Consider the following 21,900-nt stretch of genomic DNA (forward strand, 5'->3'; position numbering starts at 1 on the left):
GGAACTCTCTACTGTGGGACCTGATCCGTGATGTCCGGGTCCTGTCCAACCTGGCCCCAAGAAGATGGTTATTTTGAGGCGCTACCCTGCCCTCTTCTCTGTCAGTCGACTCTGGATTAAAGTCCCCTCCTGACTCACCTTGCAGTGAGCTGAGCACCTTGTACTCCGTAACAGCTGATTACTTCCAGGTGCTTTGCATTACAAATGTGTTATCATGTCATAACGTTGATAGAGTGAATGAGTCCTTTTCTATGTAGTTTCCCTCCCCGCCCCCTTTCATTGAGTATCTCATTGTAATAAATATGTTATTGTTTTTCAGTCCGTCGGTCGTGTCCGACTCTTTGCGACCCCATGGACTGCATGCAGCACGTCAGGAGGCTTCCCTGTCCTTCACCATCTCCGGGAGCTTGCTCAAACTCAGGTCCCTTGAGTCAGTGATGCCATCCAACCATCCTGTCCTCTGTCATCCCCTTCTCTTCCTGCCGTCAATCTTTCGCAGCATTGCAGGCTGTCTTACCCTCAATCCCACTGAGCATTTTATTTCACTCTTCCACTGGGGAGCGGAATGTATCCTGCAAACCAGTGTGCAAACGACGATCTTACAGACTTGAGACCTGAACATAGGGGACACTCTCTGAGGAACCCTGAGACCCTGGAGAGCTGACTCTTCCTCTGTGTGCCAGAGGTCCCAAAGGCATAAAATGAGGGCAGTAATAGCATCTGCTTCTTGCGTGGTGTCCAGGATCAATTACCCAGCAGGATCTTAGCTTGGCACTTGTCCCTATCGTGTTATTTTCGTAGGTGGCTCACATGGTAAGGAGTCAACCTGCAGTTCAGGATAGCCAGATTCAATCGCTGGCTTGGGAAAATCCTCTGGAGAAGGAAATGGCAACCCACTTCATTATTCTTGCCTGGAGAATCCCATGGGCAGAGGAGCCTGGCAGGCTACAGTCCAAGGGGTCTTAAAGAATCAGACACGTCAAGTCGAAACTCACTGTCATGATAAAGTTCTCTTTAAACATACAGGAATTCCTCAACGATCGGAAGCAAGACAAGGGTGACCACTCCGACCACTATATTCAATATGTCAGCTGATATTCTTTTATTGTAATTTTAAGTGTCAATGGGTCCGACGAAAGTTCTCACAACGGGCTCTCTGAAGGGCTCACGTGCAGTTTGAATCAGCCAACCGACACAAACGGAGGAAAGAAAAAACAAAACAAAACAGCCGCTTCTTATGGCAAAAGGCTTCCTGTCATTTTATTAAAGCGCGAAGGGCGGAGGAAAACCTGCCCGGCGACACTGTGGAGCAACATTGCCCCCTGCAGGCCACAGAAACCAAAACGCCGCAAGCCCGGAAGAAAATTCATCGTTTCGGCTGGGTTTTCGCGCAGAGGGCTGGACAGCGTGGATGTGAAAGTTATGGGGGATGCCCGTAAGGACCGGAGAAAGGACGAGAAACTCTCGAAGGGGTGCGGCCAAACCACCCCTGGACAGAGAGCCGTCCACGAAACCAGAGCAACACGGGCAGGAAGTCGGGGCGTCCGGGCAGATCCGGAGCTTGGTGGGCGGGGCTGCACTCCGATTGGCTGGCTCTGGGCCTGCGCGCAGCGACCCAGTGAGGCCCGCGCCAGTCTCCGGGCCCGGGTCGGCTGGGAGTTTGCTCCGGGACCCTGTTCCGAACTCTCCGCCGAAGAACCTGACCGGTGACGTCCGGGTCCTGGTGACGTCCGGGTCCTGTCGCCCACGGCCGAAGCCCCGCCACCGCACGTGCGGGAACGTTACATGTCCCCTCTCCATTCCCCTCCCTCCCGCCCCCGGCCTGTGAACGCGCTCCTCCCGTGGTACACTCGCTGTTCTCTCAGCCCTCTTCTGATCCGTCAGTGCCCACGAGGCTCACCCGGTCACCCCGGAGACTCTCCGTCCTCAGCCATGCTCCCTTCCTCCCCACCCGAGCATCCCTCTGCCCACGGTCCCGCCCCGGACATCAGGAAAGACCGCGCACCCACATAGTGTCCTGTTTCCAGCCTTCCTCCCTGTCATCACCCTCAACATGACGTCCTGTCCTCTAGCTCCTTCGCTCTAGTGCCATTGCTCTGATACCACAACCTCTTGGAGACCTCCAGCTCACCGACCACGCGTCCTTTCACACCATGCGCCAGGCCCCTCCTCGATCGCCTGAGCCAGGGTTGGACGCTGTCCCCAGCAAACACACCTCTCCCCGACAAACACACCTCTTGTGCGGCTTGCACCCTCCTGCCTACCCACTCCCTGCCTGTGTCTGAGCACCTGAGCATCGAGGAGCAAACTCTACAACTTTACAGAAGTGTTTTATCTTAAATTCATTGCCGGAGTAGGCCGCTGTTCAGTTTCACGGTCACCTAGCTACAATCCTACACTGCTGCTGCTGCTGCTAAGTCGCTTCAGTCGTGTCCGACTCTGTGCGACCCCATAAACGTCAGCGCACCAGGCTCCGCCATCCCTGGGATTCTCCAGGCAAGAACACTGGAGTGGGTTGCCATTTCCCTCTCCAATGCGTGCAAGTGAAAATTGAAAGTGAAGTCTCTCAGTTGTGTCCGACTAGTAGCGACCCCATGGACTGCAGCCTACCAGGCTCCTCTGTCCATGGGATTTTCTAGGCAAGAGTAGTGGAGTGGCTTGCCATTGCCTTCTCCGACACTCCTATACTACACACTAGTAACCTTCCTCCATGTTAATGACCACCACCGCCACCCGCCAATAATTCGTGGAGAATATGGAAGCAACCCCGTGGGATTTCTCAAGGTTCCCAGTCCCTATCTGCATGTTTCTGCCTTGGCACTCTGCTGCCCCTCTCCATACCTGCTCCTGACTGCTCCCAGCCCCTCACCTCTGCCCGGGATCCCATGCCTTGCACCTTCTCAGGGACTTTGCACCCGCACTTATCACTCCTCTCTCCTGAACCGGCACCTGCTCCCTCTACATCGGAGCTTTCCACAGCAAAGGGGAAAATCCACCGTCTTCCACCACCCTATTATGCAGCTACTGGCACATTACCGGTTGCCCTTCAAAAGCAAAACTGCTTCAGATTCTGCTGACATATTCTCTCCTCAGCCCCCTTCCATGGAGCTTTTGTCCCAGTCACGCCACTGTAACTGATCTCGTCATGGCCACCATTAATATCCATACATCCTGATCCCACAGACACTCTTCAGTGCTCATCTTAGCCAACATCTCAGGCACCTTTGGCATATTTGACTCTTGTGTTCTTTATCCCTCTGTTTTTTATAGTTCAGGGGCGTGGGGCTTATGTGACAACTGCGTCTCCTAGTTGTACTCGACAAGGTACACATTCTGCACTATGCCCCCTTTGACCTGGATATTGTATGGGAAGTCTTGGGTCAAATGAAAGACAAGACAAAGAAAAGAGCGACCCAGTCAAAGCGCGGGGACGGCCCACATAGGCAGTGGCAGGCAGAGGTGAGAGAGCTCAGACAAGGGAGGTGTGACAAGAAATGAAGAGGAACGCCAGGGAAAGGAGGATTCCACCCCATTCACACTTGGGACTCACAGGGGGCACACTGTACAATAACCCGACGGAGTCTTTGGGAAGAAGGGTGGCTGTAGATTAGGAATTTCGTTTTCTGGAGCAGATATCCAAGGGAGGGCTCTGCATCACCCGAGGGAGAAATGTGGAAAGGGAGTGAATCTAGACGAAGCCTAAGCAGGCAATGGGCTAAGGGACCTTGAGGCTGAGGCTGAGGAGCGGACCTCCCTGCCCGGGGGTGGGCTGGACGATCAGACCCAGATTCAGAGGGGTCTGCAGATGCCAGCAGGGTGGCTGCGGCTCAGTCAGCTAGGGAGGACACAGCAAGAAGAGGGAGACAAAAATGCAAGTTTCACCACCCCCACCCACGGGCCGTGCAGGTCAGCATCACCAGGTGGAGCCAGGAGAGGAGAGCACATCCTGCGAGAACACAGCCCGCCACTTCCAATACCATGCGTCTTGGAAGTATAGATTCCAGGACCATCCTTATCTGGTTGCCTCTCAATTCCTCCTCCATGTGCCCATCCACAGAACATCCCCTTGCTAACGTCTCCCAAGAGCTCCGTGGGCCAAACCATAGAACCCAGTGCTGTATTGGCCACAGACACATTCCGTTTTCAAAACCACTTTTCCTTGGTCAGAGTCTGACAGCAGCCCGCCCTGGCTTTCCCCGTCCCTCTCAGTCCGTTATTTCTAAGTCTCCTTGTCTGTCCATTTACTTTGATCCCCTCATAAATCTTGGGCTTTGTCTTCCTCTGGTTTCCAACCTCTGCCCTGTGCTCTTCCACTCCATACATGATCCTTGGGTGACCACGTCACCCCCCAGAGCTTTTACCCATCTGACTTGTTTTTATCAGTATCCCCCTGTATGCTGTGGCGTTTTCCTATCACTAAACTACCTCGGACATCTCAACTGGGCCCCCGATTCCCCACAGGCCGAGATGTACGGGGCATCTGCACTCAGATGTCCCATAAGCCCTGCAGGCCTGCTAGTAGCCCCAGGCCAACGTTCCCTGTCTCATGGATGGGCACTGCCATCAACCCAGTTCCTTAAACCACAATCCCGGGCATGCTGCTGGGTGTGATCTTCACTGTGCCATGACTCCCCTGGAGCTGCTCTGGAAAAGGCTGACCCGAGATCTTGCTGTTGCCACAGGTGGGGATCCTTCCTCTCAGAGGCCCTGTTCCTGCAGACGTGCTCTCAAGGTGTCCTGAGCACGGGCCATCACCCTCTTTTGGATCCCTGAGAGAACCCGGGCGCTGTAATGCACCTGAGAGGTTGAAAGCCCTGTCTTTAACAAGACGATGGATCAAGACACAGCAGTGCAAGCCCATCACTGGGGAATGTGCCAAAGAATATCCGGAAGAGATCCCTAAATAATGTTTGGGGAGGTGGGTCTTCATGGGTGTACGGGAGTTAATTTGATAACACAGGAAACAGTTTAAAACAGCAACTGAGCACAGGCAGCAGATAACGCTGACAGCCAATCCTTCTACATCAACATCAACAGCTACCATTCTCAGCCATCTTTAATCGTTGAAGCACTATATTGATCTCTCCAAAGAAGTTATCTCCACAGTGTTTTAGAAATGTATTCAACTAACTAGGCACAAGTGATCCTGACAAGAACTAAAACGTACTGAGTTTCACTCACAACAGCAGGGTTTTAACTGTAAAACTTTGGATTCAGGAACACCCAGCAGAGCAAGCACAAGGTCAGTTTTCAAACTAGTGTTAATTTGGGCAAGTTGTCCCTTTCCTCAGCCTAAGACATCTGTCAAGCATAGCGGGTCATGATGAAAACCTGCTTTCTCTGTAGAGCGGAGTCGCAAATTTTCGATCTTCGATTTCCTCCTGTAAGAATGGGTTCTGTTTCCACAGCTGCAATCTTGGCTTTCATAAGAGAACACTTTCAGATAAAGCTCAGGCCAGGGCCACATTCCAGATCTACTACTTCAAACTCTCTGGGGCTGTCCTGCCAGCATCGGCTCCCCTAAAGCCTCTCCAGGGGAGATCCGATGCACAATTTAGGTTGAGAAGCACAATCTCATGAGGCTTCACCTGTCCTGGTTTTAAATAGAATCCTGAACTGAACAGCCATGTTTGTTACTAAAGACTTAAAAAAAATTTAATTATGTGTCTTCCCTTCTGAGAGATATTTTGACATATTTATTCACAGCCATATTTAGAACAATTTCAATGACTCAGTGGTGTGTTATGCCCCCAAGTCCCCTTCCTTACCAGACACTCAGGCAGATGGAGGGGAGGGAACGCACCTCAGTCCTGGCGGCAGAAGGAGGATGGACAGAGTTCCGTTGTCTTGGTTACTGCTCTGCTGAGCATCCCTCCTGAGTTGCTGAGCTCAGGAAGGGGGCCTCACACTAGGCTACAGGTATTCCTGTGACCAGAGGTTGGAGCTAAGGGCTGAGATCCGTTACCAGGGAGACGGAAGCTGGGTCCACGTGATTTGAGAAGAATGGGAAAACAACTATGTAGAATTTCAGTTGCAGGGTGGGTTCTTGGAGCCTGTCCAGAGCCACTGACTTGTGGTCACACAATGGGCGCCTATGCATACACACAGAGACACAGTCGACGTGTGTGCTCACTGGGGATTGTGTCCTGACGTGCATAGCGACTATTTCTGGAGGGAGCAGCTAGCACATGTGGAGGAGGCCGGACCCAGAACGTGGAAGGACCAGGGGCACTCCTCGTTGACAAAGAGTAATGGCATATCTTTTCCCACATGTCTCACTTGGACATCTGCATTACCTTCCTAAACTGCTTTACTGAGGTATAATTACATACCACAAATCACACCCATTCGATGCTTCCAGTGCAGTGACTTTTAGTAACTTCACACAGTGGTGCTCCACCACCACATTGCAGCTGTGGAACACTGCCAGCACCACAAAAAGGTTCTGTGTACCCATCAGCAGCCGACCCCAACAGGACCTGCAGGGACAGGCATTTCCTCTCGTCTAATATCTGTCTCTGTAGATTTGCCCTTTCTGGCCCTTACATATCAACGGACTCCTGCACGAAGTGGCCTTTTGTGTCTGGGCTTTTTCACTTAGAATAATGCTTTGGAGGCTCACCCATGTGGCAGCAGAAAGCAGAAGTTCATCACTTTTCATCCATCTATGCTATTCCACTGTATGGCTACAGAATACTTTGTTTACCACTCTCCAGCTGACAGACTTTTAGGCTGCTCCACTATTTGGAGATTAGAAACAGTGCTGCTGTGAAAGACATCTAAGGACAAGTGTTTGTGTGGACGTAGTTTTCATTTCTCATTTCTCCGTGATTTCATTTCTTCTTTTGCACGGTGCACAGGCTAGACCCTTCAGTCAGTGTGGAATAGAGGTGGTTGAAGCAGACCTTATATCCTTGGTCTGGATCTCAAGAGGCAAACATTCACTCAGACACTACTAGATGTGATGTGACGAGACCTGGATGTTTCTCGGGGATGTCCTTCAGCACCACGACGACGATCCCTTCTATCCTGAGCTGGTTGACCGTGTTTATTGATTTAGTTATTTACTTATTTGTCATGAATGGGTCTTGATGTGTCAGATGCTTTTTCTTTGTCTGTCAAGATGACGGGTGGTTTCCGTCCTTCATTATATCAAAACGCTGTTTCCCATAACTGAAGTTGAGTGTTGGTCCAATACTGCAATCCTGGGAAAAATCTTGCACAGCCCTTTGCAAAATGTTTCTCGATTTGATTTCCTGATACTGTGTTGAGGGTGTATGCAATCGCTATTCATGATAGATATGGATCTGTAGCTTTCTGGTGATGTCAAGTCTGGCTTTGGTACTGGGGTAATACTGTGCTTACAGGATGAATTAGGAAATGTTTCCTCCTCCCTCCTGTCTATTCAGGAAGAATCTGTGCAGGATGGGTGCTATTTCTTCTTCAAACGTTTGATAGATTTCACTGATGAAACCAGGAGACCCAAGACTTCCCTTTGTGGGAAGGTCTTTAAATGAATGACTCAATATCATCGCTTGCTACAGGTACATTCAGATTTGTTATGTGGCCACTGCATTTAAGCCAACTCCCATCCAGTATTCTCTGGCCTGTTGGTTCCTATGGCTCGGTCTCTGGCCTAGAATTTGACGTGCTGGACATCTCTGCACATCACAGGATTCTGGCTCCTACTCTGTAACTGGGGAGAGGATGCTGTCTCGGAAGTGACCCCCAGATCACCAACACCCAGTAGGCAGGTTGGGGATACAGACTTTGAGGTGGGGAGGGGGGTGACACTGCTGCTATCCTCATTTACAGCCACCCATCAATTCTCCGGGCGCCCTCATGCAGGCTGTGGGTAATTCTGCAGAGTACCCTGTCTCCTCCCCCGCCATGTCCACTTCATCTACCCTGATCCTTGCCACTCCTCTCATCTCCTAGCAACACAGCCTCACAGGGGATCAGTGATGCCCTCGCCACCACATCTAAGGGTGTCAGATCTCCTCTCTGCTTAATGACTCAGCTCTCAAGGGCAGGGACTGGCCATGCAATCCCGCCTCACCTTCCGGACTCAACAGCCAACCTGGCATGGCATGGAGGGGATGTAACATAAACAGTGAACACCTTCACGATGGGCTAAATGAGGGACTGTGGATGGCGGGATCGACCTGGGTTGGCTGCTGGAGTGAGCCCATCGCATCCCATCCTGGGGAACTTGTGCCAGGTGGGGATGACCATCCCTGCCCCAGTGCATTGTGGCTAGCATCAATGACGTACCTTATCCAGACTTGGTGTGCTAGCAGCTGTGGACGGACATTGAAGTCACCGAGGCTTCTCACTTCACCCCAGCCTTTACGGAGGGTACAGCTGGGGATGCTTGTCAGAAATCAACCTGCGCTCCTATGGTCTATTAGTCTGTGACAAAGGAGCCAAGAACATCCATCAGGGAAAATGCTCTCTCTTCAATAAATGGTTATGGGAAAACTGGACCCCTTTCTTACACAACATTCAAAAATAAACAACAGCAACAGAAGATTAAAGACAAAATTGTTAGACCTTAAACCATAAAGGTCCTATAAGAAGACGTAGCTAGGACGCTCTTTGACATAGGTCTTAGCAATAGTTTTGTTGACATGTCTCCTCACACAAGAGCAACAAAAGCAAAAATAAACAAATGGCAGTTCATCAAACTAAGAAGCTTTTACACAGCAAGGGAAACCATCAACAAAACGAAAAGGCAACCTGCTGAGTGGGAGAAGATATGAGCAAGTGATACACATTCCAAAAGAGGTAGATATCCAAAACAGCTAAAGGACTCATAGAAAGTACTGGGAAAAACACCCAAAACCCGATTTTAAACTGGGGAAAGCACTGAATAGACATTTCTGCAAAGAGGAGATACAGATGGCCAATAGACATATGAAAAGATGCTCAACATCTCCTCCTCAGGGATTAGAAAATCAAGACCACAGTGAAGTACTTCCTCATACCTGTCAAGTAGCTATTATCAAAAAAAAAAAAAAAACAAGTAAGAACTGTTGGCGAGGATGTAGAGGAAAGGAAACCCTCGTGCAGTTTTGGTGTAAATTTATCTTGGTGCAGCCACTATGGAGACAATGAGGGTTTCCTCAAAAACTGAAAACTAGAACTACCATATGATCCAGCAGTTCCACTTCTCGGTATTTTTCTCAAGAATAGAAGAAGCACTAGTCACAAAAAAATATACGTGCTCCGCTGTTCACTGCAGCGTTATTTACAGCCAAGGGGAGACAAGATATGGAAGGAACATAAGTGCCCATCGATAGATGAATCAAAAAGGAAGAAATGGTGTACACACACACACACACACTTACACACACACACACACAGTGGAATATTACTCAGCAATAAAAAAAGAATGAAATTTGTCATTGACGACAACATGGATGGAAGTAGAGGGTATGATGCCAAGTGAAACTAGGCACACAGGGAAAGACAAATACATCACAGTTTTATTTATATGTGGAACCTCAGATATAAAATAAGAGAACACCGGAAACAAGACAGAAATAGAGTCAGAGACACAGAGAACAAACTGGTGGTTACCAGAGGAGCAGGGAGTAGGGAGATGTGTAAAACAGGGAAGGGATTAGGAGACAGAAACTTCCAGTTATAAAAGAAGTCATGAGAATGGAATGTACATACAGGGAATATAGTCAATAATCTTGCAATAAATCTCTGTGGTGACACATGACAACCAAACTTATCGGAGCAGTTCATTTCATAATATTTAAAAATATGGAATCACTCTGTTGTGCACTTGAAACTAATATAATATCACATGTCAACTTTGGGCCTCCCCAGTGGTTCAGCGGTAAAGAATCCTCCTGCAGTGATGGAGCTGCAGGAGGCGTGGATTGGATTCCTGGGTTGGGAAGATCCCCTGGAGGAGGGCATGGCAACCCACTCCAGTATTCTTGCCTGGAGAATTCCATGGACAGAGGAGGCTGGCGGGCTACAGTCTTTGTCGCAAAGACTTGGACATGGCTGATGTGAGGTAGCATGCATGCACGCATGGCAACTTTACTGAAGAAATAAAGAGTGGGGGCTCTGAATGGAGGATGCTGAGCTTTGTGGGCCACTTTTCCTCTGGAGGCCTGTGTGACTCTGAGCAATCCCCCTAACTTCTCTGTCCTCTGCTTTCTCACCTCATCAATTAGGGTTGAAATCTTCCAAAACGATGGCTCTTTTAAGGAGGAGTAAATAGGGTGACAGAAAGAAATATATTGAATGTGGTCTGATACCTGGTAAAGGGTGAACAACCCTGAAATGTCATGTTAGCTCTGCTAAACGTGCCCACACTGACTAAATTCATGCCTCTGAGTTTCAAGAAGAAAAGCTCCCTTGGAGCTGGGAGACAAGTCCTGCAAGATGGGTTGAGCTCTGAAGCTCTCTGATGAGATCACAAGTTCAGACTCCAATAAATATACCTGTTCTCAAGCGCCTCTGTCTGCAGAAGACTCGTGGATTTCTGCAGAAATATAGCTCTGGGGGCTAGCTGAGAGCACAGACTGACAGTAGAATTTATTTTCACTGCTGAAGAATCTCACAAGCACTTGCTGGCTACACAACACTGGGCTCTGAGTGTGGGGAGGAAAAGTACATTTCATCACTCATGTCTCCTGTAATGAAAAGGAAGCTATTTGTTATTAGGGGAAAGATGTTTGTGAATCACAGATCTGAGAAAGGTCTTATAGTCAGAATACGTATGGAATTTTAAAATCGCAAAGGACAAAATGTAGTGAAGGAGGACAGATCCTTGTGCCAGGGGTTGGGTTGTGGGAGGGGAAACCAGAAAGGGGCAGCACCTGGGCATTTTTAGGGTGATGGATGTGGCCTGTGTCCTGGTCGTGGTGGTGATGATCACTGGAATCTCTGTGTGTGTCAGAGGTCAGAGAGCTGCACACCGAAAGACAAGCAGGCCCGGAATTCCCTGGTGGTCCAGTGGTTAAGAATGTGCCTGCCATATAAAATTAGTACACAGAAACCCCTTGCATTCCTATAAATTAATAAGGAAAAATCAGAAAGAGTAATTAAGGAAATGATCCCATTCACCATTGCGATGAAAAGAATAAAATACTTAGGAATAAATTTATGTAAAGAAACATAAGACCTGCATACAGAAAACTAAAAAAAAAAAAAAAAAACCTATGAAAGGGATCAAAGATGACACAAACTGATGGAGAAATGTACCACGTTCTTGGATTGGAAGAATCAGTATAGTGAAAATGACTCTACTAACCAAAGCGATCTATAGATTCATCACAATCCCGATTTAACTACCCAAGGTATTTTTCACAGAAGTAGATTGAATAATTTCACAGTACTATATCGAATAATTTCATAGTGTGTATGGAAACACTAAAGACTCCAAATACCCAATGCAACCTTGAGAAAGAAGAATTGAACTGGAGGAATCAACCTTCCTGACTTTAGACTATACTACAAAGCTACAGTCATCAAGTGTTATAGTACTGGCACAAAGACAGAAATGTAGATCAATGGAACAAAATAGAGAACACAGAGATAAATCCACACACCTATGCACACATTATCTTTGACAAAGGAGGCACAAATATACAATGGTGTAAACAAACTCTCTTGACACGTGATGCTGGGGAAAATGCTGAACCACGTGTAAAAGAATGAAACTGGAAGATTTTCTAACCCCATACACAAAAATAAACTCAAAATGGATTAAAGACCTAAATGTAACACCAAAAACTATAAAACTCCTAAGAGGAAACCACAGGCAGAACACTCTCTGACATATATCACAGCAAGATCCTCTATGACCCACCTCCCAGAGCAATGGAAATAAAGACACAAATAAACAAAAGGGACCAAATTTAACTTAAATGCTTTTGCACAATGAAGGAAAATATAAGCAAGGTGAAAAGACAGGCGTAAGTGATCGCAAATGAAACAACTGACAAAGAATGAATGTCCAAATATACAAGCAGCTCATGGAGCTCAACACCGGAAAAACGAACAACCCCATAAAAAGTGGGCAAGAGACCTAAACAGACATTTCTCCAAAGACATACAGATGGCTACCAAACAAGTGAAGAGATGTTCAACATCACTCGTTATTAGAAAGCTGCAAATCAGAACCACAATGAGGTATCATCTCACACAGGTCAGAATGGTCACCGTCAAAATAATCTACAAACAATAAATGCTGGAGATGGTGAGAAGAAAAGGGAACCTTCTTCCACTGTTAGTGGGAATGCAAACTGGAACAGCCACTACGGAGAACAGAGTGGAGATTCCTTAAAAAACTGGGAATAGAAGTGCCACACGACCCAGCAGTCCCACTGCTGGGCATACCACCCTGAGGAAACCAGAAGTGAAACAGACCCATGTAACCCAATGTTCACAGCAGCACTATATACAATAGCTAGGACATGGAAAGAACCTAGATGTCCATTGGCAGATGAATGGATAAGGAAGTTGTTGTGCATATACACAATGGAACATTACTCAGCTATAAAAGGGAACACATTTGAATCCGTGCTAATGAGGTGGATTAACCTGGAGCCTGTTATACAGAGAGAAGTACATCAGAAGGAGAAACACAAATACTTATATTAATGCATATATATGGAATTTAGAAAGACAGTAGCAATGATTCTACATGTAGGGAAGCAAAGGAGACAGAGATGTACAGAACACACTTTTCAACTCGGTAAAAGAAGGCAAGGGTGCGATGAATTGAGAGAATAGCAGTGAAACATATACATTACCATATGTCAAAGAGATGACCAGTGCAAGTTCAATTCATGAAGCAGGGCACACAAAGCCGGTGCTCTGGGACAACCCAGAAGGATAGGGTGGGGATGGAGGTGGCATGGGGCTTCACGAGGGGAGGACACATGTATACCTGGGGCCGATTCTTGTTGATATATGGGAAAAACCATCACAATGTCATATAGTAATTATTCTCCGATGAAAATAAATTAATGATTAAAAAATAAAACAGAACCCACCTGCCAATGCAATGGGGCAGGCGTTCGGTCCCTAGTCCAGGAAGATTCCACGTGCTGCAGGGCAACTAAGACTGTGTGTCACAAGTACTGAACCCACCTGATCCGACGACTGAAGCCCTCGAGCCTAGAGTCCATGCTCCGCAACAAGAGAAGTCTCTGAAATCAGAAGCGCATGCACGCCACTAGAGAGTAGTCCTTCTCCACAAATAGAGAAAGCCTTCGTGCAGCAACAAAGACTCAGTGCAGCCAACAATAAATAAACAAATAATAAGAAAGACAACCGGGCCAATCTTACTGTATGTTCATTTGAAAAATCCAATGGTAGATACCGAAGTAGGTGCATCTCTCTATATTCTTTGAATAATCATATCTTGGGTGAAGCTAACAAAAATTACATCACAGGCTATATTAAAACTTTGGAGCAGCTTCCCAGGCACTGCTCTTTTCTAGAGAGCTACTTTTCTCAGAGAACTGTTACTTAGGAACTTTAGTCACCAGAACTGCGGCCTCCACCACATTCAAGGGCAGGAAACAAAACACATTAGGAAGACACGGTTCAAATCCTATGAGTTTATGAGTTGCCTGTGACCAGTGGCTAGGATGAGCACACATCCCAGAAACAGTCGAGAAACATTTCAGGAACTGAAACCTGTACTTCAACCACTTAGTTCAGTTCTTTAAGGCCACTGCTATCCTCTTAAACAAACACTTGGTGTGAAACACTTGGAAAATGACCTTAATCCAATTCGCTGCCAACCTCTATTCACATGTCACAAGGAGTGTCTCATGACGATATTTCCTCACCTAGAAAGCCAATTCTCAGATAAAGAAAAGAATTCACACACACACCCCTTCTGAAGAAATACTGAGATTTTAGAAACTGACTCACAACGAACCCATGGTTCATCATTCTTTTTTCTCCCTCCATCCAATCTGAGAAATGAATATTTGGCCAGGCTGTCTGATTTGCCCACCAAGTTGCTCATACCACACACAGGATGTTGTTACAAGTGAGCCTATACACAAGGCATTGACACCAGCCAACCCTACTGAAGTCGGCTATCTGAGGGGCAGGGAGGTGGCCGGGGCAATAAATTCATCATCTCATTTCCTTCTTCACCCTACCCCATTTCATTCCCTGCAGTCATTTGGCCCAAATGAATAAAGATCTAGCATGAAATCGCTGCTTAAAGCACCACTGTGTCAAGTTTCCTTCATTATCTCATGTGGCTTCTGAGGCCAGGGAACAGAATTTACTTGAGATGAGTAAAGCTAGAGAGACAGCCCACTGGCCAGAGATTCTGGGTGGGAGGTGATGTCTCTCAGTGCATTCTTTACGACCCCATGGACCAAGGCCCACAAAGCTCCTCTGTCCAGGGGATTCTCCAGGCGAGACTACTGGAGTGGGTTGCCATGCCCTCCTCCAGGGAAACTTCCTGACCCAGGAATTGAACCCGGGTGTCCTAATTCCGCTGCACTGCAGACAGATTCTCTACCGCTGAGCCTCCGGGGAAGCCCATGACAAACCCAGACCGGATATTAAAAAGCGGAGACACCACTTTGGTGACAAAGGTCTGCAGAATCAAAACTATGGTTTTTCCAGTAGTCGTGTACAGATGTGTGAGTTGGATCATTAAGTGATGCCGAGTGATGCCTTCGAATTGTGGTGCTAGAGAGATGAGCCTTTAGAATCCCTCGGACAGGAAGGAGAATAACCCGGCCAATCCTAAAGGAAATGAACTCTGAATACTCACTGGCAGGACTGATGCTGAAGCTGCAATACTTTGGCCACCTGATGCAAATAGCTGACTCATTGGAAAACACCCTAATGCTGGCAAAGATCGAAGGCAGGAGGAGAAGGGGTAGACAGAGAGTGAGATGGTTAGATAGCATCACCAACCCAATGGACATTAATTTGATCAAACCCAGGGAGATAGTGTAGGACAGAGGAGCCTGGCTGCAGTCCATGGGCTCGTTAATAGTCAGACACGACTGAGTGACTGAACAACCACCACCACCACCCTACCTTTGAGCTTCCTTAAGGTGCCACAGCCCCACTCTCAGCAGGGCTAAGAAGCTTTCTGTGTCTGTCAGTGCTAAAGGTTGAGACTTAATGTCTTCACACTCTCAGTGCCCCTGCGTAGCGTTGATGATGGGTCCTTAGAACGCTCATCACTCCCTCCCAGAGCTCGGAACAGGGAGCCTTCTCACAACAATAATGGAGCACGCTACCCTGGTACAGAATTGGGAGTTGTAGGTGTTTACCCCTCTCAATGTGTTTTCTCCCTTTACATTCACTTCCACATTTCTTCCTTGAGTCCCCGAATCCAACTCCGCTCAGCCCCAACTGCTTCCTGTAACAAGCTGCACCTGCATCTCGAGCACATCTCTAGCACCACATGCACAGCGTGGGTGCATGTACCCCCCGCGCTATGTATCTTCTTTCTCCTCTCTCTTCGGAATCTGTCAACTCCCAGACATCACAAAAAGGGCTCCAGATCGCCCACAAAGGGGGCTGTGCTGCAGGGGAGGCTGTGACTCTCATCCACAGCCTGGGTCAAAGCAGGACTGTTATAAGCGCCACAAGCTGCCCCACTGCATCATGGGAGCCAAAAGAGCAATGGTCTGAAAGTCCTAACACAGACATTTCCGTGGATAGAACACCAGTGTCTTCCTTGGGACCTGTGAGCTGTTGTTTGGTTTGGGCCTATAGCGTCAGTGACCTTTTTCACAATGCTTGCAGGCTTAGCTAGCCTTTCGTCAGAACTCTCTACTCCCCACAGCCCCCCACCTACTGTACCAACGATATTACTTCTGACTTCAGTGCGCCGATTGGGTTTTCACCTGGCAGGGATAAAAACACAACTCTTTTATGCTGAAACCTCAAGATACCTGAGGAGAACGAGTCTTCAGAAAGCCCAGTTTTCAATTATAATAGAAAAACTGCCTATGTAACAATGAAGATACAACAAATTAAAATACTAAGAAAATGTTATTTGGAAATTATCCAGAATGCCACACTTAAGAGAAAAAAAACTTAGTATGTGGTCTATTGCCTTCCAGGTTTTGTTCTCTGCATTTAAGAGAATTATGAGATGGGGGAGGTAATGTCTTCATGATATTGTATCTGTTGTTCTATCTGTTTATCACTATGGCTATGCTACTTTCCATAATGATGAGGGTGCTCCACTCATGTTGGTCAGAGGAAACACTGTTTAGACCTCGGAATGGACCAGGAACTGTTCTCTGTGATGAGTGCATGTTGACATGACACCCCATGGTCTTTCACGCACTTAGGAGACACTGTGTTCAATCCATACACAGATCCACAGTAATGTTTCACGCGGATGGAGATGTTGATCTGCCTTTTGATCCAGAGTACACCAGGCAGTGCACTGTATTCCAGATTGGGGGTCAGACACCACACCTGGCTGTTTCTCTCTGGCCTGGGCACCAGTGTGACTCAGCCCTTGCCAGCTAGGTGACTTTGTGCAGATTCATTCACCCATCAACGCCTACGTGTCTCTGCTCCTCAGCTGCTGAAAGGGATGACAGCATTAAACATGCTCACCTCACAGTGTTGCTATGAGTACTCAAAGACTTCATTATGCGTATATCTACGGAGAGCTAAGCACAGTCCAGAAGGGGAGCTCTTCTTCTTGTGTCTCTTCACTTCTGTTTCTACTTGTACTACTATCCCCTTGTCCCCGCCCCACGCTTTCACCTCCCCCACCCCTACTCTCTCTCCCCTGTGCCCCTGTCCTCAGACTCTTCATCCCAAAACACAGCTGAACATCTCCTCACCATTTACCCCAGAAAATACCCATACCATCACCCTTGGAGTAAACAGTCATGAATATTAGCAGAAAAAATAAGAAACACAATAAACGGGCAATATTAAAACTACATAAGAAATAAAGCATTACTGATGAATTTCGGACTACTCTTTTCATATCTTCATCAGAATCAGATGTTCAGAATTTGATACACGAGAATTAGAATTGATAAAACAATGGCAGAAAAGGTAATGCAATGTGGTTCCTTAAATAAGACCTATCAAAATGGGGGCACATGGTGTGTTCACGGGTGGAGAAATTCAATATAATCAGGATGTCAGTAGTCCCCATGCAGATCCATCAATTTCATACAATTCCAGTCAGAAATCCTGGCAGGACTTTTGTATACATATAGACTAAGTGATGATAACATTTCTGTGGTAAGGCAAATGAACTAGAATAGCCAAATGATTCTGAAAAACTATGCTGAAGGATTAAGACTAACCTGAAATCTACTTTGCAGCTTCAACCAAAAGTTGTAAGCAACTAAGTGCCTATGGAGGGATGAATGGATACAGAAAACGTGATGACACCGGTCAGAATGGCCACCATCAAAAAGTCTACAAACAACAAATGCTGGATAACCTATGGAGGAAGGGGAACACTCTTACACAGTTGATGGGGATGCAAACTGGTACAGCCACTATGGAGAACAGTGTGGGATTCCTTTAAAAACTGCGAATAGAACTGCCATGTGACCCAGCAATCCCACTGCTGGGTATACACCCCGAGGAAACCAGAAGTGAAACAGACACATGTACCCCAATGTTCACTGCAGCACTGTTTACAATAGCTAGGACATGGAAGCAACCTAGATGTCCATTGGCAGACGAGTGGATAAGGAACTGTGGAACAGATAAAATGGAATATTACTCAAGTATAAAAAGGAACGTACTTGAATCAGTTCTAATGAGGTGGATGAACCTGGAGCCTATTATACAGAGTGAAGTAAGTCAGAAAGAGAAATACTGTACATTAATGCATATATATGGAATTTAGAAAGACGGTACCAATGACCGTACATGCAGGGCAGCAAAGGAGACACAGATGTAAAGAACAGACTCTGGGACTCAGTGGGAGGAGTGGGTGGGATAATCTGAGAGAATAGCACTGAAACATGCACATTACCATATGTAAAATAGATGACCAGTGTTAAGTTCCATGCATGAAGCAGGGCACCCAAAGCCGGTACTCTGGGACAAGCCAGAGGCATAGGGTGGAGAGGGAAGTGGGAGGGGGGTTCAGGATGGAGGGACACGTGAATCCCTATGGCAGATTCATGCTGATGTATGACAAAAACCTCAAAATATTGTAAAGTAATTATCCTCAAATTAAAGTGAATTAATTTCAAAAGAAAATGTGGCAATATATACAATGGAATATTTTTCGGTCAGAAAGAAGAAAATTCTGCCTTTTGCAACAACATGAATGGACTTCAAAGTCTTTATGCTAAGTGAAAAAAGTGAAAGACAGAAAGACATATATTGTATGTTCTCACTTATATGCAGAATCTAAAAAATCAAACTTACAGAAATAAGAGTTTATAAGGGTGGTTTCCAGGGCCTGGGGAAAATGCTGAATACAGGGTACAAACTTCCAGGTATGAGATGAATAAGTTACGTGGATCCAATGTATAGTATTGTGAGTATAATGAACAAAACTGTATAATACAGTGAAAGCTAAGAGGGTAGATCTGAGATGTTATTTCCTCAACAATTTTTAAAAAGGATTATGTGAGGGGATAGAGGGCCAACCCTGCCGTGGTAATCGTTTTGCCAAATATGTGTGTATCAAATCATCCCATTGGCATCTTAAACGTACAGGTGATATGTCAATAATACCTCAAAAAAGGTGGAAAAAATAAGAGAGTCCTGAGTGTTTCCTGTGGGAGAGCCCTCAAGCTACATTCTGTGTCCCTCTGATATCTCCCCAACATTCCTGAACTTTCCCTTATTACTGACATGACAAGGTGAACCAGGCTCATTTATCCTTTCTTTCCTCAGCCTGGGAACCCATCGTTTAGTGGAGAAAGGTGTTCAGAAGCTAGGATCTGGGGACTGGTGTAATTATTGCCATTGGAATGCTGCTGTTTCCACTAACTTGGGAATATATGTGTGTACACAATCACACACACAGAAACAGAGACACACATCTAGAGTCATACATCAGTCTAGCCACATACGCACACCTATCGAATAAACGTAGTTTGCATGGAGACCTTTAATTCCAGTAGAATTCCTCAGAATTTGTTCTAGTTTACTTCCTTTCCATAATGGAAATTCCCTTTTCCAAAAATGACATATGTGGCTTTCAGCATTCTTATGTATTTGCTGAGTTGATGAATCCCAACGCATGTAAGTGATCCCTCCTCCACAAAAGGGTCCTCCTCACAATGTATGCAGAACCAACCCTTGCCCTTGACTTCCACACCTCACTCAAGCTAGAATCCATGAAACAGCCTCCTTCCCACCCATTCCCCAGGGACATCCTTCTTTCCACCTTGGGCTCTGACTCTCCAGGCAGGGATGCCCCTTTACACATACACATGCCTTGCCTGGCAGCACCTAATGGCTTTAGGACTGACTTGCTCAGGCACAAAAAAAGGGAAGGGAAAGAAAGGGTAGGGACAGGAAAACGTGAATATGTCCTAATACAGTCAGTCAATCAACGTGAACTGGCACAAACCCAAGCAATGTGATGAAGCCAGTCGTGTTTTTTTTTTTCCTCATTGTCCTCCAACTTCCCTTCCTGCCTCTGTTCTTTGCCCCAGTTCCTTTTCCCTTCTTAAGTCCTGCCCTCCATCAAGAGTACCAATGTTAAGAGGCATGATTCCCACATTATAACTCACCTCTGCTGCTTGGTTGACATTCAGTGTGACATCCCTGCAGCTGGGACACTCAAACTCTCTCTCTCTCATGATGGACCAGAAGGTTTCACTCCTAATTTCAGGGATAGGTAGGAGAGAAGGTGCAGGGCACATGTTGGAGCCTTCAGTCCTTCATCTGTGAAATGCAGATGATCACAAATTGTGGGAGAAACAGAGACAGCAGCAACCAGACCCCTTTCCATGAGTGCTACATGCCAAACCCAGTGCATCACAGGACTCCTTGACATTCAGGAGCACGCCAAGTAGATTTCCATGCCGGGACAGTTGCATTTGTTGTTCCTTCTACCTGGAATGCTCTTCCCTTAGATAACCCCAGGCCTGCTCCCTCACTTCCTCCAGATCTCTGCTTACTTGCCATCTTTCAGGGAGACGTTCCCTCATTACCTTGAATAAAATAATAACATCATACCCACATATATCCTTTCCCCTGATCTACCATTATCTTTCTTCATAGTTCCTGCCACCCTTGATTTATTTACTGACCACCAAGTCTACGTGGAGACTTGGTCAGTTCTGTCCTGTCACAAACTCCTCCAATATTGCTCAGGTATATGGCAGGTGCTCAGAAAATATTTGCTGAAGGACAGTCTGGAGCCAGGCAACACACATTGCTAACCTGCACAGGTACCCTCCAAGATGCGCACTGGCCCCATTATAACAACTATGATACATACTGAGATTCCAGGAGACAACTGATATGCTCAAGAACACACAGTCAGCATGTCAGTTTCCAGGCCTTGGAATCATATCTGCCAGCTTTCAAACCCTCAGTTCCTGGACAGAGAGCTCCAAGAACACCCAAGAACATAAGAGGTTTTCTTTCTGACACAAAGACTCCAAGCAGCTCAGATAGATACCCAGAGACACCAAAAAGAGCTCACTGCATCTCTGCACAGTGAGCACACAACTCGTCTCAGACCCTCAAACACAACAGATACCATCACCATACACACTGTGACAAAGACCCTCCAAACAGACCAAAGTCTTCCAGACAGAAACAAATGAGAACTGCACAGATACTTCACATCACGGAGACTGAGTCTCAAACCACTCGACACTTACCAATCTAATACAAAAACACTAAACGGAAAGACAGAACTTTAATAAGTCAAGAACATCATCATATAATCTTTAGATAAAGTCGCCAGACAAATGGAAAACCTGCACCCTGTGTACACATCCCCAAGCAGCTGACAGTTTACACCTTTAGACAAACCCATCCCTCAGAGACATAACAACTTGGTGCCCAGTATCAAAAACTCAGAGCTCTCACAATCTCAGGTGCACACGCCTACACAGAGATCTCACACCGAAAGCTCCAAAAACGCACACCCCGGAATACAGGCACACGCATCCTAGGGGCTCTGTACTATGGTTCACAAAATCCACTCAGATCAAATATCCCACCACTCACAACTCCGCCCAAAGGCTCAAAGATCAAAAGTAACCAAACAGCACCTGTGTTGCCACACGTAGCGATACACAAGCCCAGGCTCCCTGACACTGGTTACTCTCCAGGGAGAGACAGCACACTCAGAGACCTCTCTCTGGACATGAATTGCATGCATTTGTGTGAATGACCGTGGGCTGCCACAAGATCCAGACTGAGCGAGAGCTAAACAAGACTGAAACGCCGTCACCATGCACAGCCAGAGACTGCGCCAAACCTCGCCCCTAACCAGGGCAGCTATTCGACCCCTTCGGGAAAAGCAAGAAATTTGGAGAAAAATTGTATGCTCTAAAAAGCCGCGCACCGCAACACACCTCTCGCCCTCAGTTCCAGCTCTGCGATCCCAGTGCTTGTAACAGCCAGCCAGCCAATTGGAACTGGGCAGGAGACGAAGCAGGGCGGAAGTCGCGGGACTTCCGGCGCCTATTCGCGCCCTGGAAGAGCTAATTCCGGCGATCACGCGGTGACCAATCAATGCCCAGAACGCTTCCCTGACGCCTTACCCCAAACTGGCAGCCCATCTCGCTCCGTAGCCGTCCCCCCTTGGATGTAACCATGTAGAAACGAAGGGGTGGAATTGGAAACGAGACGAGGACAGTTGCAGCTTAATACCGCTGTCCACTTGGACTCAAATGCAGGGGGAAGACAGAATGCAGCGAATGGGGATGGATCCCGTGGTGCCATGGGTGCCTCCGCTAGGAA

At 46.9% G+C, this 21,900-nt stretch overlaps 1 protein-coding gene across 4 annotated transcripts; it reads right to left on the minus strand.

Annotated features, from left to right (window-relative positions):
- Positions 1–1,232: 1,232 nt before the first annotated feature.
- Positions 1,233–21,593, minus strand: LOC148773304 (uncharacterized). 4 transcript variants are annotated; one of them, XM_088833571.1, is made up of 3 exons: positions 21,513–21,593; positions 19,710–19,863; positions 1,233–16,561 (listed from the first exon to the last, which is right to left on the minus strand). In XM_088833571.1, exon 3 carries the CDS (start codon positions 1,798–1,800, stop codon positions 1,264–1,266), a length of 537 nt encoding a protein of 178 aa, XP_088689697.1. In that variant the 5' UTR covers positions 1,801–16,561; positions 19,710–19,863; positions 21,513–21,593; the 3' UTR covers positions 1,233–1,263. The 4 variants fall into 4 exon arrangements, with proteins under 4 accessions (XP_088689697.1, XP_088689698.1, XP_088689699.1 ...); XM_088833572.1 differs by having other exon boundaries at positions 1,233–16,564; XM_088833573.1 differs by lacking the exons at positions 19,710–19,863; positions 21,513–21,593 and having other exon boundaries at positions 1,233–8,412; positions 13,026–16,729.
- Positions 21,594–21,900: the final 307 nt, after the last annotated feature.

Source organism: Moschus berezovskii, chromosome X (genome assembly GCF_049115385.1).
Source record: "Moschus berezovskii isolate FMDL1 chromosome X, NW_MosBer_1.0, whole genome shotgun sequence".
Classification (NCBI taxonomy): domain Eukaryota; kingdom Metazoa; phylum Chordata; class Mammalia; order Artiodactyla; family Moschidae; genus Moschus; species Moschus berezovskii.